The sequence below is a fragment of the Enhydra lutris genome, unplaced genomic scaffold (genome assembly GCF_002288905.1).
Source record: "Enhydra lutris kenyoni isolate GAN:26980312 unplaced genomic scaffold, ASM228890v2 scaffoldscaffold39, whole genome shotgun sequence".
NCBI classification, from domain to species: domain Eukaryota; kingdom Metazoa; phylum Chordata; class Mammalia; order Carnivora; family Mustelidae; genus Enhydra; species Enhydra lutris.
Window position 1 is genome coordinate 27085478 of NW_019154123.1, and position 26107 is coordinate 27111584.

Sequence of the window (26107 nt, forward strand, 5' to 3'; positions counted from 1 at the left end):
CTATTTATCAAGAGTAAAAAGGCAAATCAGAATGAAAAAGATGAGATATATACACAAAGATAAACAGATACCCAACAAACAGATAAAGAACTACTACAAATCTGTAAGAGAAAGAAACCTAATAGAAAAATGGACAAAAAATAAACATGTGCCTTACCAAAAAATAATACCCAAATTGCCAGTAAGTATGAAACAGTACTAAATTTTGTTTGTTTTCAGTGAAACATAACCTAAAAATCACATTGCAAGACTACTATCCAATCATAATGGCTAAAATTAAAAGGACTGACAATACCAAGTACCAAGGATATGGACAATTAATATAAACTGGTAAATCCACTTAAAAAAGCTTTTGCCAGTACCTACTAAAGCTGAACATATGCAAACCTAGCAAATTCAATCCTAGGTACAAAACCAACAAAAATGAGTATGTACATGCACCAAAAGACACATCCAAGAATATTCACCTCAGCACTTTTCGTAATAGTCCACATCTTGAAATAACCTATACGTCAATTATACTACAATGGATAAATTTTGATATATTCACACAACTGATGCTTATGTAGAAATAAGAATAAACTAGTACTTGCAAAATGTGGATACATCTCACAATCTGAATCAAAGAAATCAGATCCTACAGAGTGTATGAGTCTATTTATAATCAGTACAAAATCAGGTAAAACCACTAGGCCACGCTAGAAGTGTTATGGTAGTGGTTAACTGCGGGAAATTAAAAAATGGTTGTGACTAAGAAGATGGGGAGGCCCTCTGAGCTGCTAGTAATGTTCTATGCCTTGATCTGGGCAGTGGTTATTCAATATGTTCACTTTTGAGAAAATTTCTCACTTACAATTTCTGTACTTCTCTGTATAAAATGTTATACTTCAATAAAAGACATACACCTAGAGTATTACAAATGTGTAGGTACATACAGATATAAGTACAAGAAACATGCTCATATATATAGGCATCTATGTCTATATATAAAAGTATGATCCTTTCACCATTATTACTTTGTTCAAACAGATCTAGTAGTAACATAAATATCCATCAGTATTGCCTTAAATAAGGCACACCATTTAATCAGCTATTAAAATAAGTTTCATAGGCAATTACAAAATTTCTATAGGATGTGTTTTAAATAAACACAGCTAATTTCAAAAGCATATAAACAACATTATCATCTTATCTACATAAAACACAACACACGCAGGTTTTCATAACAGATTTTAAAACCATATTTATAGAAATAAATACACATACACACTCTGCATGTTTGTTAATAAATTAAAAATTTCCAGAAGACTATCAGTATTAGTAGTTATCTTTTGGGAATTAAATTAGTTAAGTGGTGGAAACAATTTTTACTTTTTACTTTATTCTGAACTATTTTAATCTTTATAATGACTATGTGATTGTTTACAACAACCTACATCAGACCATTATGAGAAAACCAAAACAGATCTCTCTGAGACTGATCTAGCTAGGCTGACTCTATAGCCTTGTCCATAATGATTTTCAATTTGTGTAATACTGTCCTAAGTAAGAGAGTGTAACACTCATTCAGTACCACTGTCTCACAATTCCAGATTAAACATCAAAGATCAGACAGAACTGTATTAAACTTAAGAGACTGGCTATATTATTTAAAGTCATCGGGAAAGAAATCTATTAATAAATTATGTCCAGGGGCGCCTGGGTGGCTCAGTGGGTTAAGCCTCTGCCTTCGGCCCAGGTCATGATCTCAGGGTCCTGGGATCGAGCCCCACATCGGGCTCTCTGCTCAGCAGGGAGCCTGCCTCCCCCTCTCTCTCTGTCTGCCTCTCTGGCTACTTGTGATCTCTCTCTCTATGTCAAATAAATAAAATCTTTTAAAAAGTTGTCAAAATAATACATATAAAAAATAGATCATTGTGGATTAGCTCCCTAAAACAAACTCTTATTTTTTTGTTAGGATTTTATTTATTTATTTGAGAGAGAGAGAGCGAGCGAGCATGGGGATCGGAGTGCAGGGTGTAAAGGGAGAGGGAGATCCAAACTCCCAGATGAGCACGGAGCCCAATGCAGGACTCAATCCCAGGACCCTGGGATCATGATCTGAGCAGACACATAACTGACTGAACCACCCAGATGCCCTAAAACAATCTCTTAAAAGGGATAGCTTCGGTCTTCTGCTTTTCAAGTAAGTTGAAATAATAAATAAGCAGTAGCATGATTCACACCAGGACAAACTATGAAGTACGATTACTTATGCCAGGTTTTCTGCTCATATATTGATTCCTACCAAACATGGCACTAAGATCTATATAGCATGTGAATAAAGTCTGGTTTAAAAAAAAAAACAAGGGGCACCTGGGTGGCTCAGTGGGTTAAGCCTCTGCCTTCGGCTCAGGTCATGATCTCAGGGTCCTGGGATCGAGTCCCGCATTGGGCTCTCTGCTCAGCGGAGAACCTGATTCCTCCTCTATCTCTCTCTGCCTGCCTCTTTGCCTACTTGTGATCTCTCTCTGTGAAATAAATAAATAAAAATCTTTAAAAAAAAATTTTTTTTTTAAATTAAAAAAAAAAAACCCGGGGCGCCTGGGTGGCTCAGTGGTTAGGGCCTCTGCCTTCGGCTCAGGTCATGATCTCAGGGTCCTGGGATCGAGTCCCGCGTCGGGCTCTCTGCTCAGCGGGGAGCCTGCCTCCTCCTCCTCTCTCTCTCTGCCTACCTGTGATCTGTCAAATAAAAAAAAAAAAAAAAAACCCAAAACTTGGGCACCTGGGTGGCTGAGTCATTAAGCATCTGCCTTCGGCTCAGGGCATGGTCCCACAGTCCTGGGATTGAGCCCCATGTTGGGCTCCCTGGCTCAGCAGGAAGACTGCTTCCCTCTCCCACTCCCCCTGCTTGTGTTCCCTCTCTCACTTTGTCTCTCTCTGTCAAATAAATAAATAAAATCTTTAACAAAACAAAAAACTTGAGTTGATATAAATTACCACCTCTTCTCCTTAAAATAAGCTCAATTAATGAATCTATTTCTGAAAAAGATATCCAAAGAGTATGCTGAAGAAAAAAGTATTTGAATGGGAAGAATAAAAACACTTCTTAAAACACAGAGCTCCAATAATAGCCAATGCAATTACAGGACCCCAACAGCCAATGAACATAACAAAACTGCTTCTAAATCCCGCAGATGAGCTCTAAAAGAAATGTAATGGTTTAAAAAAAAAAAAAATGTAATGGTAATAAGAATTGGCTACAGGTAATAAATAACTGTTAAAAAAAAAAAGTATACAACATAATGGGGATAATAAGTTGGGGAGTTAGCCAAAAAGAAACATATCCTACTAATTATTATTTAAGCAAATAAATATAATAGCAAACAGATCTCTCACCTTCCAGGATGCTCGTGAAAGAACATTTGTCACCAATAAATGCAGTCCAATTCTGGAATTACACCAGAGTACAAAATATGTGGCAAAAATAAAAAAATATCTTAAAACCACTGAAATGGGTTAGGATTGATTTTTTTTCTCTTTTTTTAATAAGAGGGAAAAAGTTACCCATTACAAGATATATGCTCAAATTGCTGGCATCAGCATGTTACATTTTTACTGACTAGAACAAGAGGCATATGGGAAAACATCTATATAGCCTTTCTTAAATTAATAATAGGATTTAAGAAAACTTAAAAACTAAAAAACCAAACATAGTTCTTACACCAATGGCCAAATATATTTTGAGTTTCCTAGGCCACTGAACAAAATATTTATAAATAGGAAATACATGAAAGTATTCCTATAATTTTGTTCATGCTGTTTTACAGCACAGAAATTCATGACTAAAATAAAATGCTACACAAATGCTGACATGTATTTTTTCAGGAGTTATAAGTACCTGAAATATTTTACATTTGATTTTATTATTATATGACTAGAACATGAATTTTTGTAGTTCCTAATTCAAAATCCTTTTGCTCAAGTGATACAATCTAACAGTTTTCTAAAAAACAATGTAGCATATATTATTATGAATTACAATTTGCTGCAATTTGTCAATACAAGTATGTCTTTACTCTTGAACATGCTTACCATCAAACTGGAAAAATTAAGACCATAGAGAGTTATGATTTCTCAATTCTTACTGAATGAATATAAGAATTAAAAGAATAAACCAAATACTTTTTTCACAGTTCTAAAATAAATTTAGTTTCTGAGTTAAGAAGCTTTCTAGTGTTTCCAATAAAACTTTCTGCAATGTTAGAAATGTTCTTTATCTTTGCTGTCCAAAACAGAAGCCACTAACCACATGTGGCTACTGAACACCTAAAATGTGGTTAATGAGACTGAAAGACTTATTTTATTTCATTTTAATTCAAGTTTCTAACACATTAGAAAACAAAATTCTAATAAGTAAACTGTAGACATTTCAAAAAGTGGCCTGCAGACTGCTGCTGAAAATGGAGGGCCACTGAGTTTGGGTTACTGATTTAGAGTAAGATTAAGATAAACTGAAAATTAGCAGTTACCACAAATGAAGAACTTTTACTTCAATTGTCACAAAACACTGGAGAGTTTACCTAGGCTACAGAATCTTAACTGTTATTAACAATCTAAGAAAACTCAAAATTTAACTTTAGTTTTTAGTTAACAAAAGAAGTTAATATGAAATAAAGTTCTTTGTGGCTTCCAAATGAATGAGCAAATAAAAGAAGAAATCATTAATGTGCTCAAAATCTACTTTTAAAAGTCTTTAGCACACAATCTAAAGAGGATGAAAGGCCTGTAACTTAAGTTTTCTTCTGGGGACCTGGATCATATTGTTCTAGATCAACGTCCTCTCTTTAATTCAAAAATATATACTCATGATCCCAAGACTTACCCTTCACCACTGTGCCATATTGGGAATATATGCCATAATGGGAATGCCTAAGTAAGAAAAAGGGATTATGATTTCTTGTGTCTGTTGTGTTCCACTACAGAGCAATGTTACACAAATCCTAAATTCTGCCCTCTGGTATATAGTATGAGAAAACTTTTCATTAACTCTTTCTCGAAATGGACTCAAATTTATCATTACCTAGTAGGAGTAGCAGGACTCGATTACAAATTACCCATACATATGGAATATGAAACAGACATTTAAGAAGTATTACAAGACTAAGAAGTTAAGAAAAGTTCAAAATACGCTGGTAAATGAAAACAGTCTATAAAAAGCAACATGATCCTATGTCTGGTATACATATCAAAAAAGCACATTAGTACATATACCAAAATGTTACAGGAGTGTACACCTGGTGGCGGGAGTATGACAGGGTATTTATCATACACCTATGCTCACACAAAAACCTATGCATGAATGTTCATAGCACATCTGTAATATCCAAAATGTAGAAACAACTAAAACGTCCTTTAGGAAGTGAATGGTTAAACTGTGGTACATCAACACCATGGAATACTACTCTGTAATAAAAAGAACAAATTACTAATACACACAATAACTCAGATGGCTCTCAAAGGCATTATGTTAACTGAAAAAAGTCAAAAGATCTAAAGATCAAGTCTAAAGATGACATACTCTATGAGTCCACTAATAAAACATTCTCAAAATGACAGACACAGAGGTGGAAAATCAATTAGGAGTAAGACAACCAGCGGTTAGAAATGGTGGGAGAAGAGGTGTGTCTACAAAGGGGTCACACCACAGAGATCTTTTGTCATGATGGATTCAGTTTGTCTCCTGATTGTGATGGTCATTATACACATCTACATGTGTGATAAAGTATACAGCACTGGACATACTATAGCAATGTCAATTTCCTGATTTTGAGATTGTACTATAATTATGCAGGATTTAACCACTAGAGGAAACTGGCTGAAGGGTACATGGGACCTCTCTACTTATTTTATAACTTTCTATGAATCTACGTAATTTCAAAATTAAGTTTAACCAAAAGTAAAAGGACAATAAGTCTTGTCCCTTCCTCTTCCTGCCCCTATTCACCTGTTCTCCATGAACCATTCATTCCTAAAACTATAAGCTGAAGCATAAAAGGGTACAAAATCCCAGACAAGAAAAATGGGCAACTGTTGCACAAAGATGTCTGGATGTAAGCAGAGTAAGGAGCTTCTTCACAGAAGACAGCTCAGGGTAAAGTGTCAAAACCCAAGCAGCATAAGGGTCTACGTTATAGAGGAAGGGTAACCTGGAGCAAAGTGTCAGAAGCTCAGTGGAGTGAGAAAGGTACCAAGCATGAGCATGGACCAGCACAGTGCAGAAGGAAGGCTCCATATGGTAAAGAGGTCCAGTGCAAGTTGTGAAAGCACATGGAGGAAGCAGAGTATGGTCTGAGGCATAGACTAGGATTAGAGAAAGAGGCCCTCTGCACAGGAAGATGCGGTGACGAATGGTTTACACATGGCAAGGTGGTTCTGATCAAGTCAGGAAATACACCAATGATTAAGAAAGCCAGATTTCTCACTGTCTAAGAAGGGAGTTAAAAAATACAGAAGGGAGAAAACTAAAATATACTCTGTGGTAATGGACTGTAATTGGAGGGATCAGTGTGACTCACAGTTTTATAATACTGATAGACATGGAGATAATTATAGATAGAAGTGGGTGTATATGTATACATATGAATGTATATAATTATATACATACATATACTCTCTGGCTTTGTCCACTGAGTCCTGGAAGCAGCTATACCTCAAAAGCAATGAGCAGCACATTAGGCACCCAGATCTTGCCTTCTAAATGCCATCCACTAAAATGAACAAGGACTCCTTAGAGAAATGGCTGATTCCAAGGGTGAGGCAGGAGAAAACATACACAAGACAGGCCTAAAACATCTTGTAACAAAAGGCAAGCATGTGCTAAGAAGACTGATGGGACATGTCAAAAGAACAGAGAAGTCAGCCTGAAGAAGATCCAATTGGCCAAATCTTAAATCAAGCATTAAAACAATCATAGTAATAGACTTATCCCAGTTAATAAAACTCCTAAACCCATACTGATACAAATAAACAAATAAATTAAAAAGTGTGATGAGGAATAAGATTACAGTGACAAAATCTACCAGCCATCACCTTAATCAACTTATCAGAGTGAACCATCAGAATGGGGCAAATAAAAATCATTTACCACCTATTAGAATGCAATGCAGAGAAGACATAGCATCACTATTTGTGATAACTCCTCCCAAAGATAGTAACTTAAGTATCATTAAGAGGGAAAATCAGATAAACCTAATCTGAGAAACATTCTTTAAAAAAAAAAAAAAAGTCTACTAACCTTCAATTATTAGGATCATAAAACTTTAAAGTGAGGAACTAACGCAGACTAAAGAAAATTAAAGAGATGTGTCAATTGATGCAATATGTAGTTTTCAACTGGGTCTTTTTACAAGTCAACTTTAACTGTTAGAAGATAAGTAGATCAGTACAGGATATAAATGTTGAAGACCATTCCAAAATATATAAAGAACTCATAAAACTCAATAACCAAAAAACAAATAATCCAATCAAAAAATAAGCAGAAGACATGAACAGACATTTCTCCAAAGACATACAGATGTCCAAAAGACATAAGAAAAGATATTCAGCATCACTTACCACGAGGGAAATGCAAATCAAAACTACAGTATATTATCACCTCATACCTATCAGAATGGCTAAAACCAACAACACAAGAAACAACAGGTGTTGGCAAGGATGTGGAGAAAAGGAAACACTCATGAAGTAGTGGTGGGAATGCAAAATGATACAGCCACTGTGGAAAACAATATGGAGGGTCCTCAAAAAGTTGAAAATAGAACTATCCTATGATCCAGCAATCACAATACTGAAGAATATAGAAGCACTAATTCAAAGGGATATATGCCCCCCTATGTTTGCTGCAGCATTATTTACAACAGCCAATATATGGAAGCAGCCCAAGTGTCTATCAACTGATAAATGGATAAAGATATAGTATACATACATGATGAAATATGATTCAGCCACAAAAAAAGAATGAAATCTTGCTATCTGCAACAATATCGATGATTCTAAAGAGTATGATGCTAAGCAAAATAACTCAGAGAAAGAAACACTGTATGATTTCACTCATATGTGGAATTAAAGAAACAAAACAAATGAGAAAAGGTGGGGGGGAGAGAGAGAGAGAGACAAATCAAGAAACAGATGGTTACCCGAGGGCAGAGGGGTGGAAGAATGGGTTAAATCAATGATGGGGATTTAGGAGTGCACTTTGATGAGCACTAGGTGATGTATGAATTGTTGGATCACTATACTGTATAACCAAAACTAAGATTAACTATGTTAATTAACTACCTGGAATTAAAATAAAAACTTTTTCCAAAAAAGTGTCAAAGATCATAACTAGGCCAACTTGACCTAATTGATATTTATAAAATAACCTACCCAATAACTTCCAAAATACACATCCAAGAGTATAAAACCTTGACCAACTAACCATATATCCAGACCTCTATCCAGACTAATCAAGCCCTAAAACAAGTCTCAATGAATTTTAAAAGACTGAAATCATACACTGAATATTCTCTGACCACAATAATTAAACATCAATGACAAAAAAATACCTGGAAAACTTTGAAACATTGTAAGTTAAGCAAAAAAACTTCTAATTAACTCATGGGTCAAAATGAAATCACAAAGGAAGTTAAGAGAAGTTTATAGCTACAAATGCTTATATCAAAAAATGAAGAATAGGGGTGCCGGGTGCCTGGGTGGCTCAGTGGGTTAAGCCTCTGCCTTCAGCTCAGGTCATGATCTCAGGGTCCTGGGATCGAGCCCCACATCAGGCTCTCTGCTCAGCGGGGAGCCTGCTTCCCCCCCTCTCTCTGCCCACTTGTGATCTCTGTCAAATAAATAGATAAAATCTTAAAAAAAAAAAAAATGAAGAATGGCCTGAAACGGTCATCTAGCCTCCCACTTTAAAAGCTAGGAAAAGTAGAGCAAATTAAAAACAAAGTAAGCAGAAGGAAGGAAATAAGGAAATGTTAAAGCTGAAATGTACAATAGTAACAATCAATAAAACCAAAACCTGATTCTTTGACGAGAACAATAAAATTGATAAGCCTCTATCCAGACTAATCAAGAAAAGGACAAACTACCACTATGAGTAATGAGAAGGAAAAAATCATTATAGATCTTTAGACAATAAAAGAAATTTTAAAATTATGAAAAATTCTGTTCAATTAAACAAGAAGAAATGGACAAATTCCTTGAAAAGTACAACTTATCAAATGGATTCAGGAAAAAAATTTAAAAATCTGAGAAACCTTAAATATGTTCTAAAAATTGAACTTGGAATTTAAAACTCCTCCAAAGAAAGCTCAGTCCCAAATTAGCTTTAGTAGAGAAGCCTATCAAATATGTAAAGTAGAGATGTACATATCTTACATAAACTCTTTTAGAAAATGCAGTAAGAAATACTTCCTAACCCATCTATGAGACCAGCACACCTAAAACATACTGCAAGAATACTTGTATCTCTCATAAATGTACACTTAAAAATTATTTTTAAAAGTTAGTAAAAATGAATCTAGCAAAGTATAAAAAGGATGACACATCATGACCAAGTGTAATTTATCCCAGGAATACAAGGATGGTCTAATACTTGAAAATCAATCAATATCATTCACCGTATTAAGATAATAAGAAGAAAAAAATCATGATCACTTAACAGACATAGAAAAAGCATTTGAAAACCAAAAAAAGCATTTGGAGTTACAAATTTATTTATTTTAGAAAGTTTCAGCAAACTAGAAAGAAAATTTCTTCAATGTAATAAAGATCATCTATCAAAAAAATCTACAGCTAAAATAATTCTTAAAGGTGAAAAACTAAATGCAGTCCCCTAAAGATAGGAACAAGGGAAAGATATCTACTCTTACCACCTCTATTCATCACTGTACTGAAGGCCCCAGTCAATACAATAAGACAAAAAAAAAGAAGAGATATATACTGGGAGGAGTGGGGGTGTGGGAGCAAGGGGAGATAAACACTGCAGGAAAATGTAAAATGCATGAATAATATGATCAGACAATATGACTATGAATAAACTTAAGGAATCAACAAAATAACTACTAGAACTTATATATACATATAACAGTCACAGGATACATGGTCAATATAAAAAGAATCAACTACATTTCTATATACTAGTCATGAACAATTAAACATTGAAATTTTTCAAAATACCATTTACAATTGCATCCAAAACATGAAATACTTAGGGATAAATTTAACAAAATATTTCCAATAATTACACTGAAAAGAACAAGGCTAAGATAAATTACAGAAAACCTACACAAACATAGCAATATACCATGTTCATGGATTGGAAGCCACTATTGTTTAGATATTGATTTTTATCAAGTAAATATGTAGAATCAATATAATCCCCAAAAACCCAGTTTTATAGAAACTGAAAGGCTGAGTCTATATTTTATATGACAATACAAACAACCTCAAATGGTCACAACAGTCTTGCCAGAAAAATAACAAAATTGGAAGACCATACTACCCGACTTCAAGATTTACTATACAAGATTCAGCAGTCAAGATGGTGAAATACTGGGGTGCCTGGACAGCTCAGTCGTTAAGTGTCTGCCTTTGGCTCAGGTCATGATCCCATGGTTCTGGGATCGATGCCCATGTTGGGCTCTCTGCTCAGCAGAAAGCCTGCTTCTCCCTCTCCCATTCCTCCTGCTTGTGTTCCCTCTCTGCTGTGTCTCAAATAAATAAATAAAATCTTAAAAAAAAAAAAAAAAGACAATGTAATATTGATACAAAGATAGACTCTAGCTCAACCAAACAAAATGAGAACCCAAGAGAAATGGCTTAATAATATCAAGAAGTACCCAAAAGAAATGAAAAAAGACTTGTACAAGAATGCTCATAGCTCATAGCAAGTTTATCCATAAAAGCTGAAAACTAGAGATAACATGACTATAAAAGGGGAAATGAATGAACAGATTTTAGGACAATAACACAACAGAATACTAATCAACAATAAAAAGGAATGAACTACTTATGGATACACTCAACCAACAAAGATAAACCAAAAACACTGTGCTGAACAAAAAAGGCCAGACACAAGAGTTATATATGATTCTATCTACATAGAGTTCTCAAGGGGATTGATCAGGAAGAAACACAGGGAAACCTTCTAGGATGACAGAAATATTCTGTATCTTAATGGGCTGCAGGTTATACAAGTCTGTGCAGTTTGAACTTCAAACTTGGGATCTAAGAGCATTCACCTTAAACTTCTCTTTAATTAAAGAAAATATACACACACAAACCCATACACACGCATAAACTTTTTTTTCACTCAAAAAATATCTGACTGCCTACTACAGCCTAGGAATTGAGAACACAAAAGTAGAAGGCAAGATACGGAAAAGGGACCTTACGGTCTTGTAAGTGAAGAGATGCAAAATGTTAGTTTTCATAATGAAAATCAAACAAGAGGAATCTTTTCAGCAGAGAAGTAAAAACCAGCAGACTGCCAATCAAAGAATATTACAAGTGTATACAACATACATAGAAGTAATAATAGAAAAAATCATAGTGGAGCCAGGCAACTAAAGTAATTTGATATGTTTACTGTATAAACGGATGAGAGAAGCTCCTGAACTGCTGCCTAAAGGGTTGTTAGAAAAGATGTGATTATGATGATGCGGGCTCTTTCTGCCTCTGCAATAAGCTATATTTTATCTGTTTAGCAAGAGGAAACTGAAGTTTTCATGGGGGAGTGAGAAATATAAATCTCATTCAGAAAGATCACTATAGAAACTATATGAAATATAGATTGGACAAGTCAATCTACATTTACAGGACAGTCAATCCTATTAAAAAAGGCTAATGCAATATAGACCACTTCATCCTCAACAAGAAAACACAATCTTCTCAAGTTCACATGGAGCAGTCACAGACCACTTTCAGAGCCATAAAACACACCTTAACAAATTTGAGAAAACAGAAGTTATACAATATATGCTTTCAGACCACAACAGAATTATTCTGGAAATTAATTAACAGAAAAATAGCTGCAAAATCCCCAAACACTTGGAGGTTAAACAACACACTTCTAAACAATATGTGGATCAAAGAAATCTGAGAAATTAAAAGATATACTGAGGGACGCCTGGGTGGCTCAGTTGGTTAGGCAGCTGCCTTCGGCTCAGGTCATGATCCCAGCATCCTGGGATCGAGTCCCACATCGGGCTCCTTGCTCATCAGGGAGCCTGCTTCTTCCTCTGCCTCTGCCTGCCATTCTGTCTGCCTGTGCTTGCTCTCTCTCCCTCTCTCTCTCTGACAAATAAATAAATAAAATCTTTAAAAAAAAATAAAATAAAAGATACACTGAATTAAATGAAAATAAAACTATAATTTATCAAAATTCATGAGATGCAGTAATAGCAGTGCCTAGAGGGAAATTTATAGCATCAAATGCATTTATTAGAAAAGATCTAAAATCAATCATCAAATCTTCCCCCTTAGAAAACTAGAAAACAAAAGCAAATAAATCCAAAGTAACAGAAGAAATCATAAAAATTAGAGCTGAAATCAATGAAATTTAAAACTAGAAATCAACAGAGAAAATTAAAAGCTGGGGGAGCCTGGGTGGCTCAGTTGGCTAAGCATCTGTCTTCGGCTCCGGTTGTGACTCCAGGATCCTGGGATGGAGCCCTGTGTTGGGCTCCCTGCTTGGCGGGAGCCTGCTTCTCCCTCTCCTCCCTGCTTGCGTTCTCTCTGATTATCTCCATCACTATCTGTCTCTCTCTCAAATAAATAAAAATAAAATCTTTAAAAAAAAAAAAAAGAAAAGAAAATGAAAAGCTGCCTCTTAAACTAGCAATAAAATCAGCAAGCTTCTACTGGCGTCTGGAGAAATATAGGGAATTCTTGTCTAATAGGTATAGAGATTCAGTTTTTTTTTTTTAATTAACATATAATGTGTTATTAGCCCCAAGGGTATAGAGATTTAGTTTTGAAAAATGAAACAGGGGGCGCCTGGGTGGCTCAGTGGGTTAAAGCCTTTGCCTTCAGCTCGGGTCGTGATCCCAGGGTCCTGGGATCGGGCCCCACATCGGGCTCTCTGCTCAGCGGGGAGCCTGCTTCCCCCCTCTCTCTCTGCCTGCCTCTCTGCCTGCTTGTCATCTCTGTCAAATAAATAAACAAAAACTTAAAAAAAAAAAAGAAAGATGAAACAGTTCTAGAGACCTGCTGAGCAACAATGGATATTAAAAGGATAACAAAGGAATATTATGAACAACTCTAGGCCCATAAATGTGATAATCGAGATAAAATGGAACTAATTCCTTAAAAGACACAATCTGTAAAAACTCATACAAAAGAAATAAACAATCTGAAGAGGTCTACATCTGTTAAAGAAATTAAGTCAGTAAGTAGTAACTTTCCAAAAAATAAACTACCAGGCCATATGCACTCACTGGTGAATTCTATCACACATTTATGTAAGAAATTATACCAATTCTCTACAATCTCTTCCCAAAGTCAGAAGCAGAGGAATACTCCTAGATCATTCTATGAGGCCAGGATTACTCTAATATCAAAATCAGATATAAAGGTATTACAAGAAAACTAGACCAATATATGTCATGAACATAAAAACAAAAGTCCTCAACAACTTATTAGCAAATTGAATCCAACAATATATAATGAGAATTACACACCAAAACTGAGTGGGATGTATTACAGGTATGTAAGGGTGGTTCCCCAATCAAAAATCAGTTAATATAATCCATCACATGAACAGGCTAAAAAAAGATAAGGTTACTGCAATGGGCTAGGAAAAAGTTGGTGAGCACACGTATTAGAACACAACTATAAGTGTTATTCACTCATTCACACAATGTGCCAACACCTGGGATACAATGGAACATAAGAAAAAATTCATCCTCTCATACAGCCTGCAATTTATTAGAGAGATAGACACTGGACAAGTAACTGTCCCTATTGCAGGAACTCAACCTGGACTAAACAGAAGGGGAAGGCTGAGAATGATGAACCACTATCTAGATTAAAAAACAGGAAGGGGGCTTTAGCTATTGAAATAGTAAATCTAGGGGTGCCTGGGTGGCTCAGTGGGTTGAAGCCCCTGCCTTCGGCTTGAGTCATGATCTCAGGGTCCTGGGATCAAGCCCCGCATCAGGCTCTCTGCTCGGGCAGGGAGCCTGCTTCCTCCTCTCTCTCTGCCTGCCTCTCTGCCTACTTGTGATCTCTGTCTGTCAAATGAATAAATAAAATAAAAATAAAAAACAGAAAGGGGGTATGCCTGAAGGGAATACTGTAAGCAGGATATGTGAAGGTTCTGAAGGAAAAGAAAAAGCACAGTATATTAGATATAATGAAAGAAATTCAGGTTTAATATTACAAAAAGAACTGAAGATTACATTATGGTTATAATTTTGCTGGTCATCAGGTAAAAAAAAAAAAAACCACAAAAAGTCAAAAAAGTTATGGGTGCCTACAAAAGAATACTTGACATCCAAGATAAACAGGAAAAACTAATAAAGCTCATATAACTAAAAAAGCTCAAAAACTAAAAAGCTCATATACCTTTTAAAAAGATAATGAAAAAAATAGAGACACCAGGAATTGTCAACTTACAGAATTTGAAGGGAAAAAACCCTCAAGTGTCTGATCTTTTCCTAGTTACGCTCAAGATTCAATCTTTCTCCTCTTCAAGGAAACCCAGAAGTTAAAACAAAATCTTTAAAATTTAAGCACTTAAAATTTAATACACAGTAATCTTGACAGAGAAACTTTATCCTGGAAAAGATTAAGTTTCTAAAATGTATATAATACAAAAACTTAATTTTGCTTTTTCAAATGTGATTTCTGTCAACATTTAGCATACCTATTCAAGAACATCCATTTGAGCTATTAAGCCTTTAAATATTTTCTGAAATTTCCTCAATGACTTGAAGTACTATTGAACACAAAATTAATTATGTTTCTAACTATAAGTTATATTAATCTTATAAAGGAATTACTTACAGGGACATTAAGTGCATACTGTAGTCCTTGAGGAAGTCTTTCATGTGTTTCCATCTGCTCTTCATCATTTTTTACTGTCTCCTCATGGACCATGAGTTCATCATGTGATATCATATCCTGTTGTCTCATTTCACTTTCTTGTAACACTTCATCTGCAGCAAGGATCTCCTGGTGAGGCATACTTCGGTCTTGAAGTACCGACTCCTGCAGTTCCCCAGACACGGTAGACTGGCCAGACACTCCACCCATTACAACCATTGCCCTGGAAGACTGCATTTCGTCTATGCCGCCACATTTAAGAAATAATCCTTCCAGTTTGTCGTCAATGTTCATGCTTAAGTATAACTGCCTAGAATAAGTTTGGCAACAAAGCATAATAAATTAGTTTTATATGTCTACTTGATACTTTTTAAATTTCAATTATGAAAGGTACACACTTTAACAGAAAAATTTTATTCATGTAATTCATTATCATCTCCAATTTTAAAATTACCAAGATAAGTTTCCAAAGACTAGTAGAATACAAATTTTCATTTTTGACAATATGGCATAAAATCTTAATCTATTTCATTATGAAAAATGAATATGACATAAAGCAAACTGGGGGAAGTATTTATAACAAAGGATTCATATCATTTAACATATTAAAGTGTCTTAAAAAATAAAAAAGTGCATTCATTAATAAATAAATAGACAAACCACTATTAGGCAAATCACTATATATATAAAATAAAAGCCACTTACAGCAGTAATCAAAGAAATGAGCATTAAAACAGAGCTACCAGATTTCATCCACCAAATTGGTATGATTCTTTAAAAAAAAAAAAGTCCAAATTTGAGGTAAATAAAAAAAAAAAAAAAAAAGACATTCATTTCCTAACGGTAAGAAAATAAGTTAGCTCCATTATTTTCAAAGGTAATATAGTACTATGTATCAAAAGCCATAAAAATGCACACCTTCTTCAAACTGGTGATTATACTTTAAGAAACCTATCCTGACAAAAGAAAATACACAGGAAAAGTCACTATAGTATTATTTACATTAGCAAAAAAATGGAAATAACTATGCATTCAACAAAATGAAACTGGTTAAAATATATTCATACATATGTTTTAAACTATAGTGATGGCCTTACGAATCAGTAAATTTATTAAAAATCCCTGAACTGAACACTGAAAATGGGTGGATTTTATCATATATAAATTATATCTCACAGTTATTCTTTTTTTTTTTTTTTTTTTTTTAAATTCATTTGACAGAGAGAGAGAGAGATCACAGGTAGGCAGAGAGGCAGGCAGAGAGAGAGGGAAGCAGGCTCACCGCTGAGCAGAGAGCCGATGCGGGGCTCGATCCCAGGACCCTGAGATCATGACCTGAGCCGAAGGCAGAGGCTTAACCCACTGAGCCACCCAGGTGCCCCTCTCACAGTTATTCTTAAAAATAAAATCAGAATAAAGGCTACCCTGTGAGGGTTGCTGCTGATAGTAGGTAGGAAATGGGAGAGGTCTAGGTGCCAGCAATATTTTTTCTTGAGTTGAATGCTGACTGCACAGGTGTACTTCGTTTGTAAAATCTTCAAGTTGTACATCTGTAATATGTGCATGCTTCTGTCAGTTATTATACTTCAATACATCTGCTGAAGCTCAGAAAAGCATGTATACAATAAAAATATTCTTGAAAGGGACGCCTGGGTGGGCTCAGTTGGTTAAACGTCTGCCTTTTGCTCAGGTCATGATCCCAGAGTCTTGGGATCGAGTCCCACATAGGCTCCTTGCTCAGCGGGAGCCTGATTCTCCCTCTGCCTGCTCTGCCTGCTCTGCCTGCAGCTCTTTGTGCTTCTGCTCTCTCTCTGACAAATAAATAAATAAAATCTTAAAAAATATATATTCTTGAAATATATTTGAAAATGTAAGGGAATATCCCAATATACTAAAGGAAATGTGTGTGTGTTTGAATGTAGAGATTTCTAAAATGCTAACAATATTAACATTATCACTGGGTGGTGAAATTGTCATAAGTTTTTTCTATATTTATATTTATCTCTAATTTGAAAGCTTACTATAATAAATTTTTATGTTTTACACTTTTTAAATTCATTAAAATGAAATAAAAGTGAAACTTGTTAATAATATCTTGAATAAAGCACATGAAAAAATTTAATAGGTCATAAGAACTACACACAATCAAATAATTACATTACCTTATTTACTCCATTATTTAGAAAAAACAGGCAATATTACATCTGCCCTTCTAACTTTGGTTGTTGTAAATTCAAATTCAACTGTGTTACTGTAGGAACTAACAGAACAATCATGAAATCCAAAGAAATTTCATCTCAAAGAGGCTGAAAGCACTGGTACAGAGTTTGTTTTTCAAAATCGCTTTCTACTGTCAGACTGTGTAAAGTTAACATACATATCCTACCCAAAGGGAAGGGTACACAAGTAGTAAATGCATTAACTATGTTTCAGTTTGGTTACCTCTTTCCCAAATCAATCAGGTAGATAATGGTTAGTACCCTGATCATAGCTTTCAGAGGTAAAATAAATGATCAGGTACATTCAAACACACTACTGAAATTTAAATACACTTTCATTTACTAAAGTTATCATTTACTGAAAAACTAGTACTTAAATGAACAGCTCAAAAAAAACCCCACATAAACAGCTAAGTTAAAAAACACAAAAAATATAATCCTTACTTACTAAACTTATCTTCCCTGGTACCAGGTATTATCAGCCTAGAATACATAAAACAAAGGACCTAGAATCTGATTTTACTTTTCAAAATCTTTGTAGCAAACTTGGATCAAACTCCACATCCGGGTCCCTGCTCAGCAGAGTCTGCTTCTCCCTCTGCCCCTCCCCGGGTCCCTCCTCCCAGTCATGCTTGCTTGCTCTCTCGCTCCCTTGCTCTCAAATAATTAAAATCCTTTTAAAAAATCTATAGGACAAAGATTTTAAATAAAACTCCAAGTAACTGTCCTCTGCTAATATTCTACTTATCACGTTTCTCAGAAAATAAACTATCCCATAAGAAGGTGAAACTTGAAGTCCTACAGGGCTAAAATTTGCTTATTCTGGCCATTTCTTTGGAGGTTCATACCAAATCAATTACATTCTTCTAATCTATTTACTGTTTCCTTAAAGAATGTGGAAAGTCCCTAATTTGGAAGGGAATTATGTAGCACAAAGCCACCCTTTACTGCAATTCCTCACTGCTGCTCCAGCTGCTACTGTATATTGTTATTAAAAACAAAATACAAAAAACTGGGGAGCTTTTAAAGAATATGGGAGATGTAGATGAAGAAGTCATTAAAAGGTCAACTTAAAGAAACTGATAACTTTAAAGAAAAAGTGGCCAAAGTTGAAGCTGACTTGTTAACCTGACACAAGGTCTACACTTCCCAAAAGCAACGGTCCCCAACTCCACTTTTTATGATGATGCACCTCATCACTTTTTTTAAATTGAGTATATCCTAATATATGCATACTATTTAAAACTATACCCCTAAAATACTGTTAATATAAAATGTACATATGAAAATAAACATTAAAATATAATTTTTTACTAACGTTATCCCTAACATGAGGCTAAAACAGTAAGTACTGAGGAAGTCAAAGTACTTTGGGGACAGAGACTATTTTGGGAAAAAAGGTAGGCTTACATTACGTGCCAGGGTGAGGAACTTGGAACAGGAAGATACCACACCTCAATATAGAGAGAGCAAATGGAAAAGGAAGTGGAAAAGACTAAATAAAAGACAAATATGACCTCTTCGAAAATCTGCTTGAAATCAGGCCACAGACACAGAAAAAGGAATCTCTCTTCCTTTTTTACATATGATTTCTTATTCCTGTGACCCCAAATTAAGCCATATATTTTGAGTTACTGGCTAGCTGAGAAACTGTTTTGAGACAACTTCCCTGAAACACCAGAAAATACTAAGATACAAATTTCAGTATCAATGAACGCTGCTCTGACAAGGGCTGAAAGCAAGCCTTGGAAATATCAAAATGAAAACTGCATGCCCCCTTGACCCAGCAACCTCACTGCTAAGAACATACATAAAAGCAAGCCTTGGAAATATCAAAATGAAAACTGCATGCCCCCTTGACCCAGCAACCTCACTGCTAAGAATATACATAATCATATAAAGTAATTCATCAAAATTAACCAAAGATGTATGTACAAGGATGTCTGGTGGAACCCTTCAGTGGGAAAAGACTAGAAACAACCTAAGCATCAACTGAAAGAAGACTTGTTCAATTAATTATGATTCAACCATACAATGGAACACATGCAGTCATTAAAAGGAATGAGGCTGCTGTATGTACCAGGTGAAAAGTTCTTGGAGATATATTAGGTGAAAACAATCAAGAAGAAGACACATAGACATATAAATTGAACCATACTTCTACCATACATCTCAACTAGTAAATGGGCAGAGTACGCTGAACAGGAAATTAGATAAGGTTCTCAAACAATAAAGTTAATTTCACCAAGGATAGAGTAAAAGAAAAAAGGACAAAGCTACAAGAAAAATGATAAGGAAAGACCATTTCTATTGCCTCTGAAACTCTCTTAACATTCACTTGCCATCTTTAACTTTCCCCCTTCTAACTCCTGCATGGTCTCAGTGAAAGCTCTCATGTGCTTCACTGCACATTCAACAGCCCGAATCCAACAAAAGGTCCTATGCACAAAAGTTAACATAGACTACTTTCCTTCTCTAACTTCAGTTATTTTCAAGGAGGATCAGTCAGGAGTAAAGAAAGGAAACTGATGTAATCAATCCATGTTAAAAAGTGAACATTAGGGGCACCTGGGTGGCTCAGTGGGTTGGGCCACTGCCTTCAGCTCGGGTCATGATCTCAGGGTCCTGGGATCGAGCCCCGTGTCGGGCTCTCTGCTCAGCAGGGAGCCTGCTTCCCCCTGCCTCTCTGCCTACTTGTGATCCCTCTCTGTCAAATAAATAAATAAAATCTTTAAAAAAAAAAGTGAACATTAAATGCTAAAATGTCAAAAAGCCAACTAATGCTTTTTGACCCAAACATCTATACAATTAATGGAAATGTAGGTGTTAGGGGTATATTACACAGCAGAGAGGAAGAAAGAAATAATGTTTCCTTTAAATCATGTCACTTACATGAAAGCCTGCTCTGGAAGAAAAAAAGAAACAAACAATTTGTGTTCCCATGAGCCTCTGTCCAACCAGGGAAAAAGAAGGGCTAGGTGGAATAATAAGCAGCCAGTCACCCTGAGTTCCTTGTGATGACAAATTCTTTTTTAAGGGACCACGGGCAGCTGACAAAGAGTATAAAACGTCACAGCTGTTTAGAGCCAAGACAAGATGGACAATGATGTCCTAGGGCTAATTCAGCTAAAGGGATAGCCCTCTTTCTTCTGAAGGTCAGAGTTACCCAGAACAGAGATCACTAAAAACTAGAACATAGCAAAAGAGAGAAGAGGAATAGGCTACCTCGGGCCAATTTTTCCTAAATCTCCCTTTAGCAGATTACTTCAAACTACATTCTTTCTCCCTTCCAAGTTTTATTCTTCCCTCATCTCCATCTCTCTCTCTCTGTCAAAAAAGCTGACAGGTACAGCAACAGGGATATTTAGGGCACCACAATACAATTTCCTGCTCCATTCAATGATCTGTCTCCCGCACACTCCTTACCATCCTCTCCTAATGAAAAATGTTTGGTTCCGCTGTGTAAAAGTAATTCAAATTGTGGCCAATTAGGTAGCCCCTAGTCATTAAAGCCTAACAGCAATGCTCTACTCAAAGAGAACATAAATTATTAGCCATCACTTTCTCCTGTCTTCCAGAAGGGACAGCTGACTCTCCTTGTCACCACCTTCTAATTTAATGCTTCTAATCAACTGTGTGCAAGCAATTAAAAAGTAAGCTTTATAGATTTATAAGATGAAATGGAGTAAATAAGCTTTGAGTCAGGATTTTCAATAAAGAATTAAACACATGGGCTTTTAATAAAAGCATTTGTGATAATTATTTCTAAGCTGAGGGGACTGTTTGGGCTTGCTTTCAGAAGACAAAGTTAACAGAAGCATAACATATGGACAAGCTGGCCAATACTACTCATTTTTAATCAACTCTGCAAGGCACTTAAAGTGCCTACTGATTTTTTTTTTAAGGGACTTCTATGCAATTAATAAGGAAAAGTCCTTTCTGAATTCATTAATAGGTTTGGGTCTGCATTATAAAGTTCAGAGATTATCATTACCTAGAGAGGAAGGACAACTAATGTAAGTTGAGGATCTGCTAGCTGTAAGACACTGTGCTAGGTACATTTATATGTTACATCACTTAACACATACAGTAACACTCAAGACAATAAAAGTATATCCCCATTTAACAGATAAACTGGGGTTTACACCAAGTCATAGCCAGGAGGTACACTGGCATTTCAAAAGGGGCTTAGCAGGTTTAGTGCACTTTTTGCCTTAGTATACTAACCTTCCCCTTTGAAAAGGGACATGAACACATTCAGAACTCACAAAACTCCTCTTCTCACTCACCTACTCTGAGGCTACTGCGTCACCACTGCTTGGCTTGGTAAAGCAATCCAAGTCTCTTTAGCTGACTATTCCCACCACATGGTATCACAGGAGAACTTTGTGACACAAAATCTCATTTTTGCCTTTGGAAGGCAAATGGACACTTCCTACATTCGCTATTTTCCCACTACCACTCACACCTTAGTAAAATTATCCTGTCATTCTTCTTTGCATAGGCTTACCTATGCATATATATGGTATATGCTATACCATCTTAATCTTTCCATTTTTTTTTTTTTTAAGATTTTTACTTATTTGTTTGACAGAGAGATCGCAAATAGGCAGAGAGAGGCAGGCAGAGAGAGGGGGGAAGCAGGCTCAAACTTTTACCAAGCTACTGCAGGAAACTTCCTTTCTCTTTTACCTAACCATTTTCACTTGGAAATCAAACAAAATAATCCTAAGTATGGCTGATAAATATAGGAGAGGTTCTAAAGAACACCTGATTCCAAGAAAAGAGGGCTGTACATTTTAAGGTGAAAACAGATTTGGAAGACTTCTGCCATAATCCTCTAAAATTTTTGGAAGCACCTAGTTCCCCCTCAGAACGTACACAAATATTCACCTGCCACTTTATCACCATTAATTAAATCTTGCATTCAAACATGAAAGAAATATTTCTCATTTAAAGATACTGCTTTTCTGTTTGATTTACTTTGTATATTATTTTCCACCAACTTTTATTGAACAATGTAGAGCTTCCAACATTATGAGTCAAAACAGATTATAGTAGGCAAGCTTAGGAATTAAACATCATTCTTTTCTATAAAAAGTATAATTTCCAACTCAAAATATTCTCCCAAATCAACAATACCCTGCCTTGTACCAGAACCCATTCAACCTATAAACCTCACTTAAATGCAAAAGAAAAGTACTCAAAGGAACCTATTCTGAAACAGAAAAGCTACATTTTACAAATTACTTCTGACCCAAAACAAACTCCTTGCTGTCTGGAGGATGCTGGTTATATTAATTTAGATATTAACATTTCCAACCTATGTATGAGTCAGTGAGAAATTACAGCTTAAAAAATACCAGCACTGAAAACACAAGTATCAGTCAGCCTCAAGACCAACCGGTCAGACAAAGCAAACCATGATCAATATGGATTAACAATTTGCTACTGGTCATTCTCAAGAAGTTTCCTATTCTCTTTCATCTTTCAAAAGAATAGTTTTATCTATGCAAAAAAAATGCTTCATCTCTAATTTAAAAACAAAGTCTACTTCTTGTCTAGGCATATTCTATATTCAGAAACCCCTTCAGATACACCTCTGTATAACTACCATTTTGCATCTATAAAGTATATCTTGTAAACTACACTCCTTGATGATTTTTAAATAACTACTAGTTCAAAACATTCTAACAGGAGCATCATTTATAATAATGGCAAGTGGACAAAATGGTCTTTCTGATCAATGCTAGCAACAATTAAAGACATTAAATAAGAGAAAATATAAGCTAAGATCTGTCATTTTATATAATATAACAAGCAAAGGAAAATCTCTGACACTTTCTTAACCACAGAAAAATAATTTGCAAATATTTAAGTCAAAATTAACAGGCATTTCTATATGCTTGCATCCCCCATCAAATAAAGCAGAATGTAAACATATTCTGTATTCCAAATACTCATCACCAAAGTCTTCTAAAATAAGGTAACAACAAGAAAATAGTGATATTTAAAAATATTAAAACGTGAAATTTTTGGCAACTCATACTGTTAAGAAATAGCTGTAAATTATCTTGAAAATGAGGAAGGAGAATTAAAAAAAGGTCCAAACAAAACAGAACCCTACATTCTGCTGGATCTAGTTGTTTCATCCATCACATCTTATGCCAATATCAACAATTCAAACACTAATGTTAAGAATAGTTATTCTGTTAAGAAACTATGAATTTTCTATAGTTTTGTATAATAAAAGGAGTATCAAAAACACTTAAAACAAACTTCCCTGTACACTAGGAACATTAAAGACCTAAGTTATTTTTAATATGTGCTACATAGTAACCAAAACTTATTTCAAAACAGAGAAGTGCTATTAATATCAACAGTTTTTAAACTTAGATAAATGCTCTCATTTTAATAATACAAACCCTGTTTTTTAAGTATGAATTAAGGATGTATTTACACCTTCAATACCAAAAACACTACTATAATGTCTTACCCTATTCAAGAATAAACTTAAGTCAACAGGACTACTATAAATGCTCTATGTAAGTACATAAATTTATCAAGACTAACTGTTACCTCAAGTCTTTTAAAAAGGGTACCAAGGTTAAAATATGTTGACATAAAATAATGTGGAAAATTGGTAACTGGTTTCCAACACTTTAATAAATTCTATAATATATAATATTTGGTACTTGTTTCCAAATACAATATTTACAACAGGACAAGAACTATAAAATACAATGTATGATGACGTATTTTTTCATCTAAAAAGAACTATTTGAAGTGTATAATGTCTTTGAGGATAAGTTGTTCTGATCTTAAACATTTAGAGTAACAGACTCTTTAGAATTAGAAGGAGTTAGTTACAGATCATTTAGCTCTATGTGTAACTGAAAAGATCCTCCCATCCAAGATCCCAATGCCCTTGTTTTAGAGTGTAAAATAACAGACAAATCATTTCACCCTAATGGCAGTGAAAAAAAAAAATGAGGAATTATCTCAAGGCGATTTTAACTTTTAATACCTTATTTCATCTTATGATATCAAGACTAGCAGTGTTTAGTCAAAAAAAAAAAAAAGGCATGATGACTAGTCACAAAACTTTAACTGTCTCAGAATGCAAGCAAACACAATTTCCAAAGTATGTCCCAGGCCAAGAGTTAATGTTTAGATAATAAAAATTATATTTTAATGTTAATCCACACTAGTTAATGGAAAGTAAATCTGAAAGAAACCCTAATATAACACACAAAAAATTCCCCCTTCTTCCCTGCAACCAATCTCTTCTCTCCTTCTTGCCTAATAATAAAAAAGTGAGACACATGGCTACTTAGGTAAGATTCATTTCTCAGCCTTCTTTATACAGGTGACTGTGGTCATTTGACAATGTTATAACCACTGGAATATGAATAGAAATGGTATATATAACTCCTCTTAAAGGGAAGGAAAATGTCCTTCCTTCCTTCCTGTTGACAGACACAATGGTAACCATCTGGGACCACCAGAGAGAAGCCACGTATTAAGAAGAGCAAGACAAAGACATCCAGGTCATGATGATTCTAGAGCCTCTATAAAATCTCAAAATTGTTTACATGGACTTCTCAAATAAATATATTTCTACCTTCAAAGCCTCTGTCACCGTGGCCAAGTCTATATTTTAATTAGTATCTCTAATATAAATGATTAGGCAAACATACAGTATGTACAAATGTACAGTCACTGGTATGTTTTTTCATGTTTTATAAATCATATGCTAAACACTACTGAGTTTGATAATAGGTTTAACTAGTTTTCCAATGTATGAAAACAGAGTTTCCACGAAAATTCTGAAAAGTTTAACATGGGTTTGTATGTGTTAATGGCAAATGAGTGAAAAATACAATATCCTGCTGAAAAAAGGGTTAAAAGAGAAAACATCTTCCCACTTAAATTTCACTTAAGTTACATAATAAGCTACACATATTTTTCTGCAATAAACTAAACATCTAAAATGATATCATTACTCCTCAATTGTCTCTTAACAGTTTTCTCAAGAGAAAGATTAAAATCCCAAGTTTCTAACAGATACAAACATCAAAACATAATCTATGGTACAAAAATCAACATGAAATTCTATCACCCAAAAATGGTTTCATATTTGAAAAAATTTATTCATGATTATGAAAAACAAGCGTTGACATTACCTGAGACTAAGGTAAAAATGAAGACTTCAAGGAAGGGAATGCTGTAGAGTTGAAAAAGAAATCATGGTTGAGTTTCTACCTTTCATAAGCTTCAGAGACCCTCAACACCACCTTAATCACTTATGCCATCCAAGTCCTACAAAAAAAAAAAAGAAAGAAAGAAAGAAAGAAAGAAATAGAAAAACACACAACAAAATACATTACTTATGAAGGGAAAAAATACTGTACAAATACAACATGGAAAAACTGGTATGAATAATGAAGTGATCATTCTTTGTAAATAGGAAACCATGCCTGAATGACTGGTACAATGACTTGCTCTTAAGTTTGAAATTAGGAAGATAAAATAGTGGTAAGTAGTAACTGCGAAATAACCTTGGTCTTAAAAAAATAATATGCCTAGGGGTGCCAGGGTCACTCAGTCGGATAAGCGGCCAATTCTTGATTTTGGCTCAGGTCATGATCTTGGGGTCCTGGGACTGAGCCCTGCATCAGGCTCCACCCTCAGTGAGGAGTTTGCTTCTCTACCTCTCCCACCAATCATGCACACACCCATGCTCACTTGCTCTCTCAAAATTAAATAAATAAATCTTTTAAAAAAATTTTTTAAAAAGAATAATTTGC

At 34.9% G+C, this 26107-nt stretch overlaps 1 protein-coding gene across 3 annotated transcripts in view; it reads right to left on the reverse strand.

Annotated features, from left to right (window-relative positions):
• The window catches only part of LOC111154993 (zinc finger protein 148), a 119757-nt gene that overhangs the window by 54948 nt on the left and 38702 nt on the right, over positions 1 to 26107 (reverse strand). For 2 of the 3 annotated variants that reach the window (XM_022514972.1, XM_022514973.1), the window contains exons 2-3: positions 25484 to 25619; positions 15040 to 15388 (exon numbers count right to left, since the gene is read on the reverse strand). In XM_022514972.1, coding sequence (XP_022370680.1) covers positions 15040 to 15372 — 333 coding nt within the window. In that variant the 5' untranslated portion in view covers positions 15373 to 15388; positions 25484 to 25619. The remainder of the gene's footprint in view (positions 1 to 15039; positions 15389 to 25483; positions 25620 to 26107) is intronic. The other variant, XM_022514971.1, reaches the window with a different exon arrangement.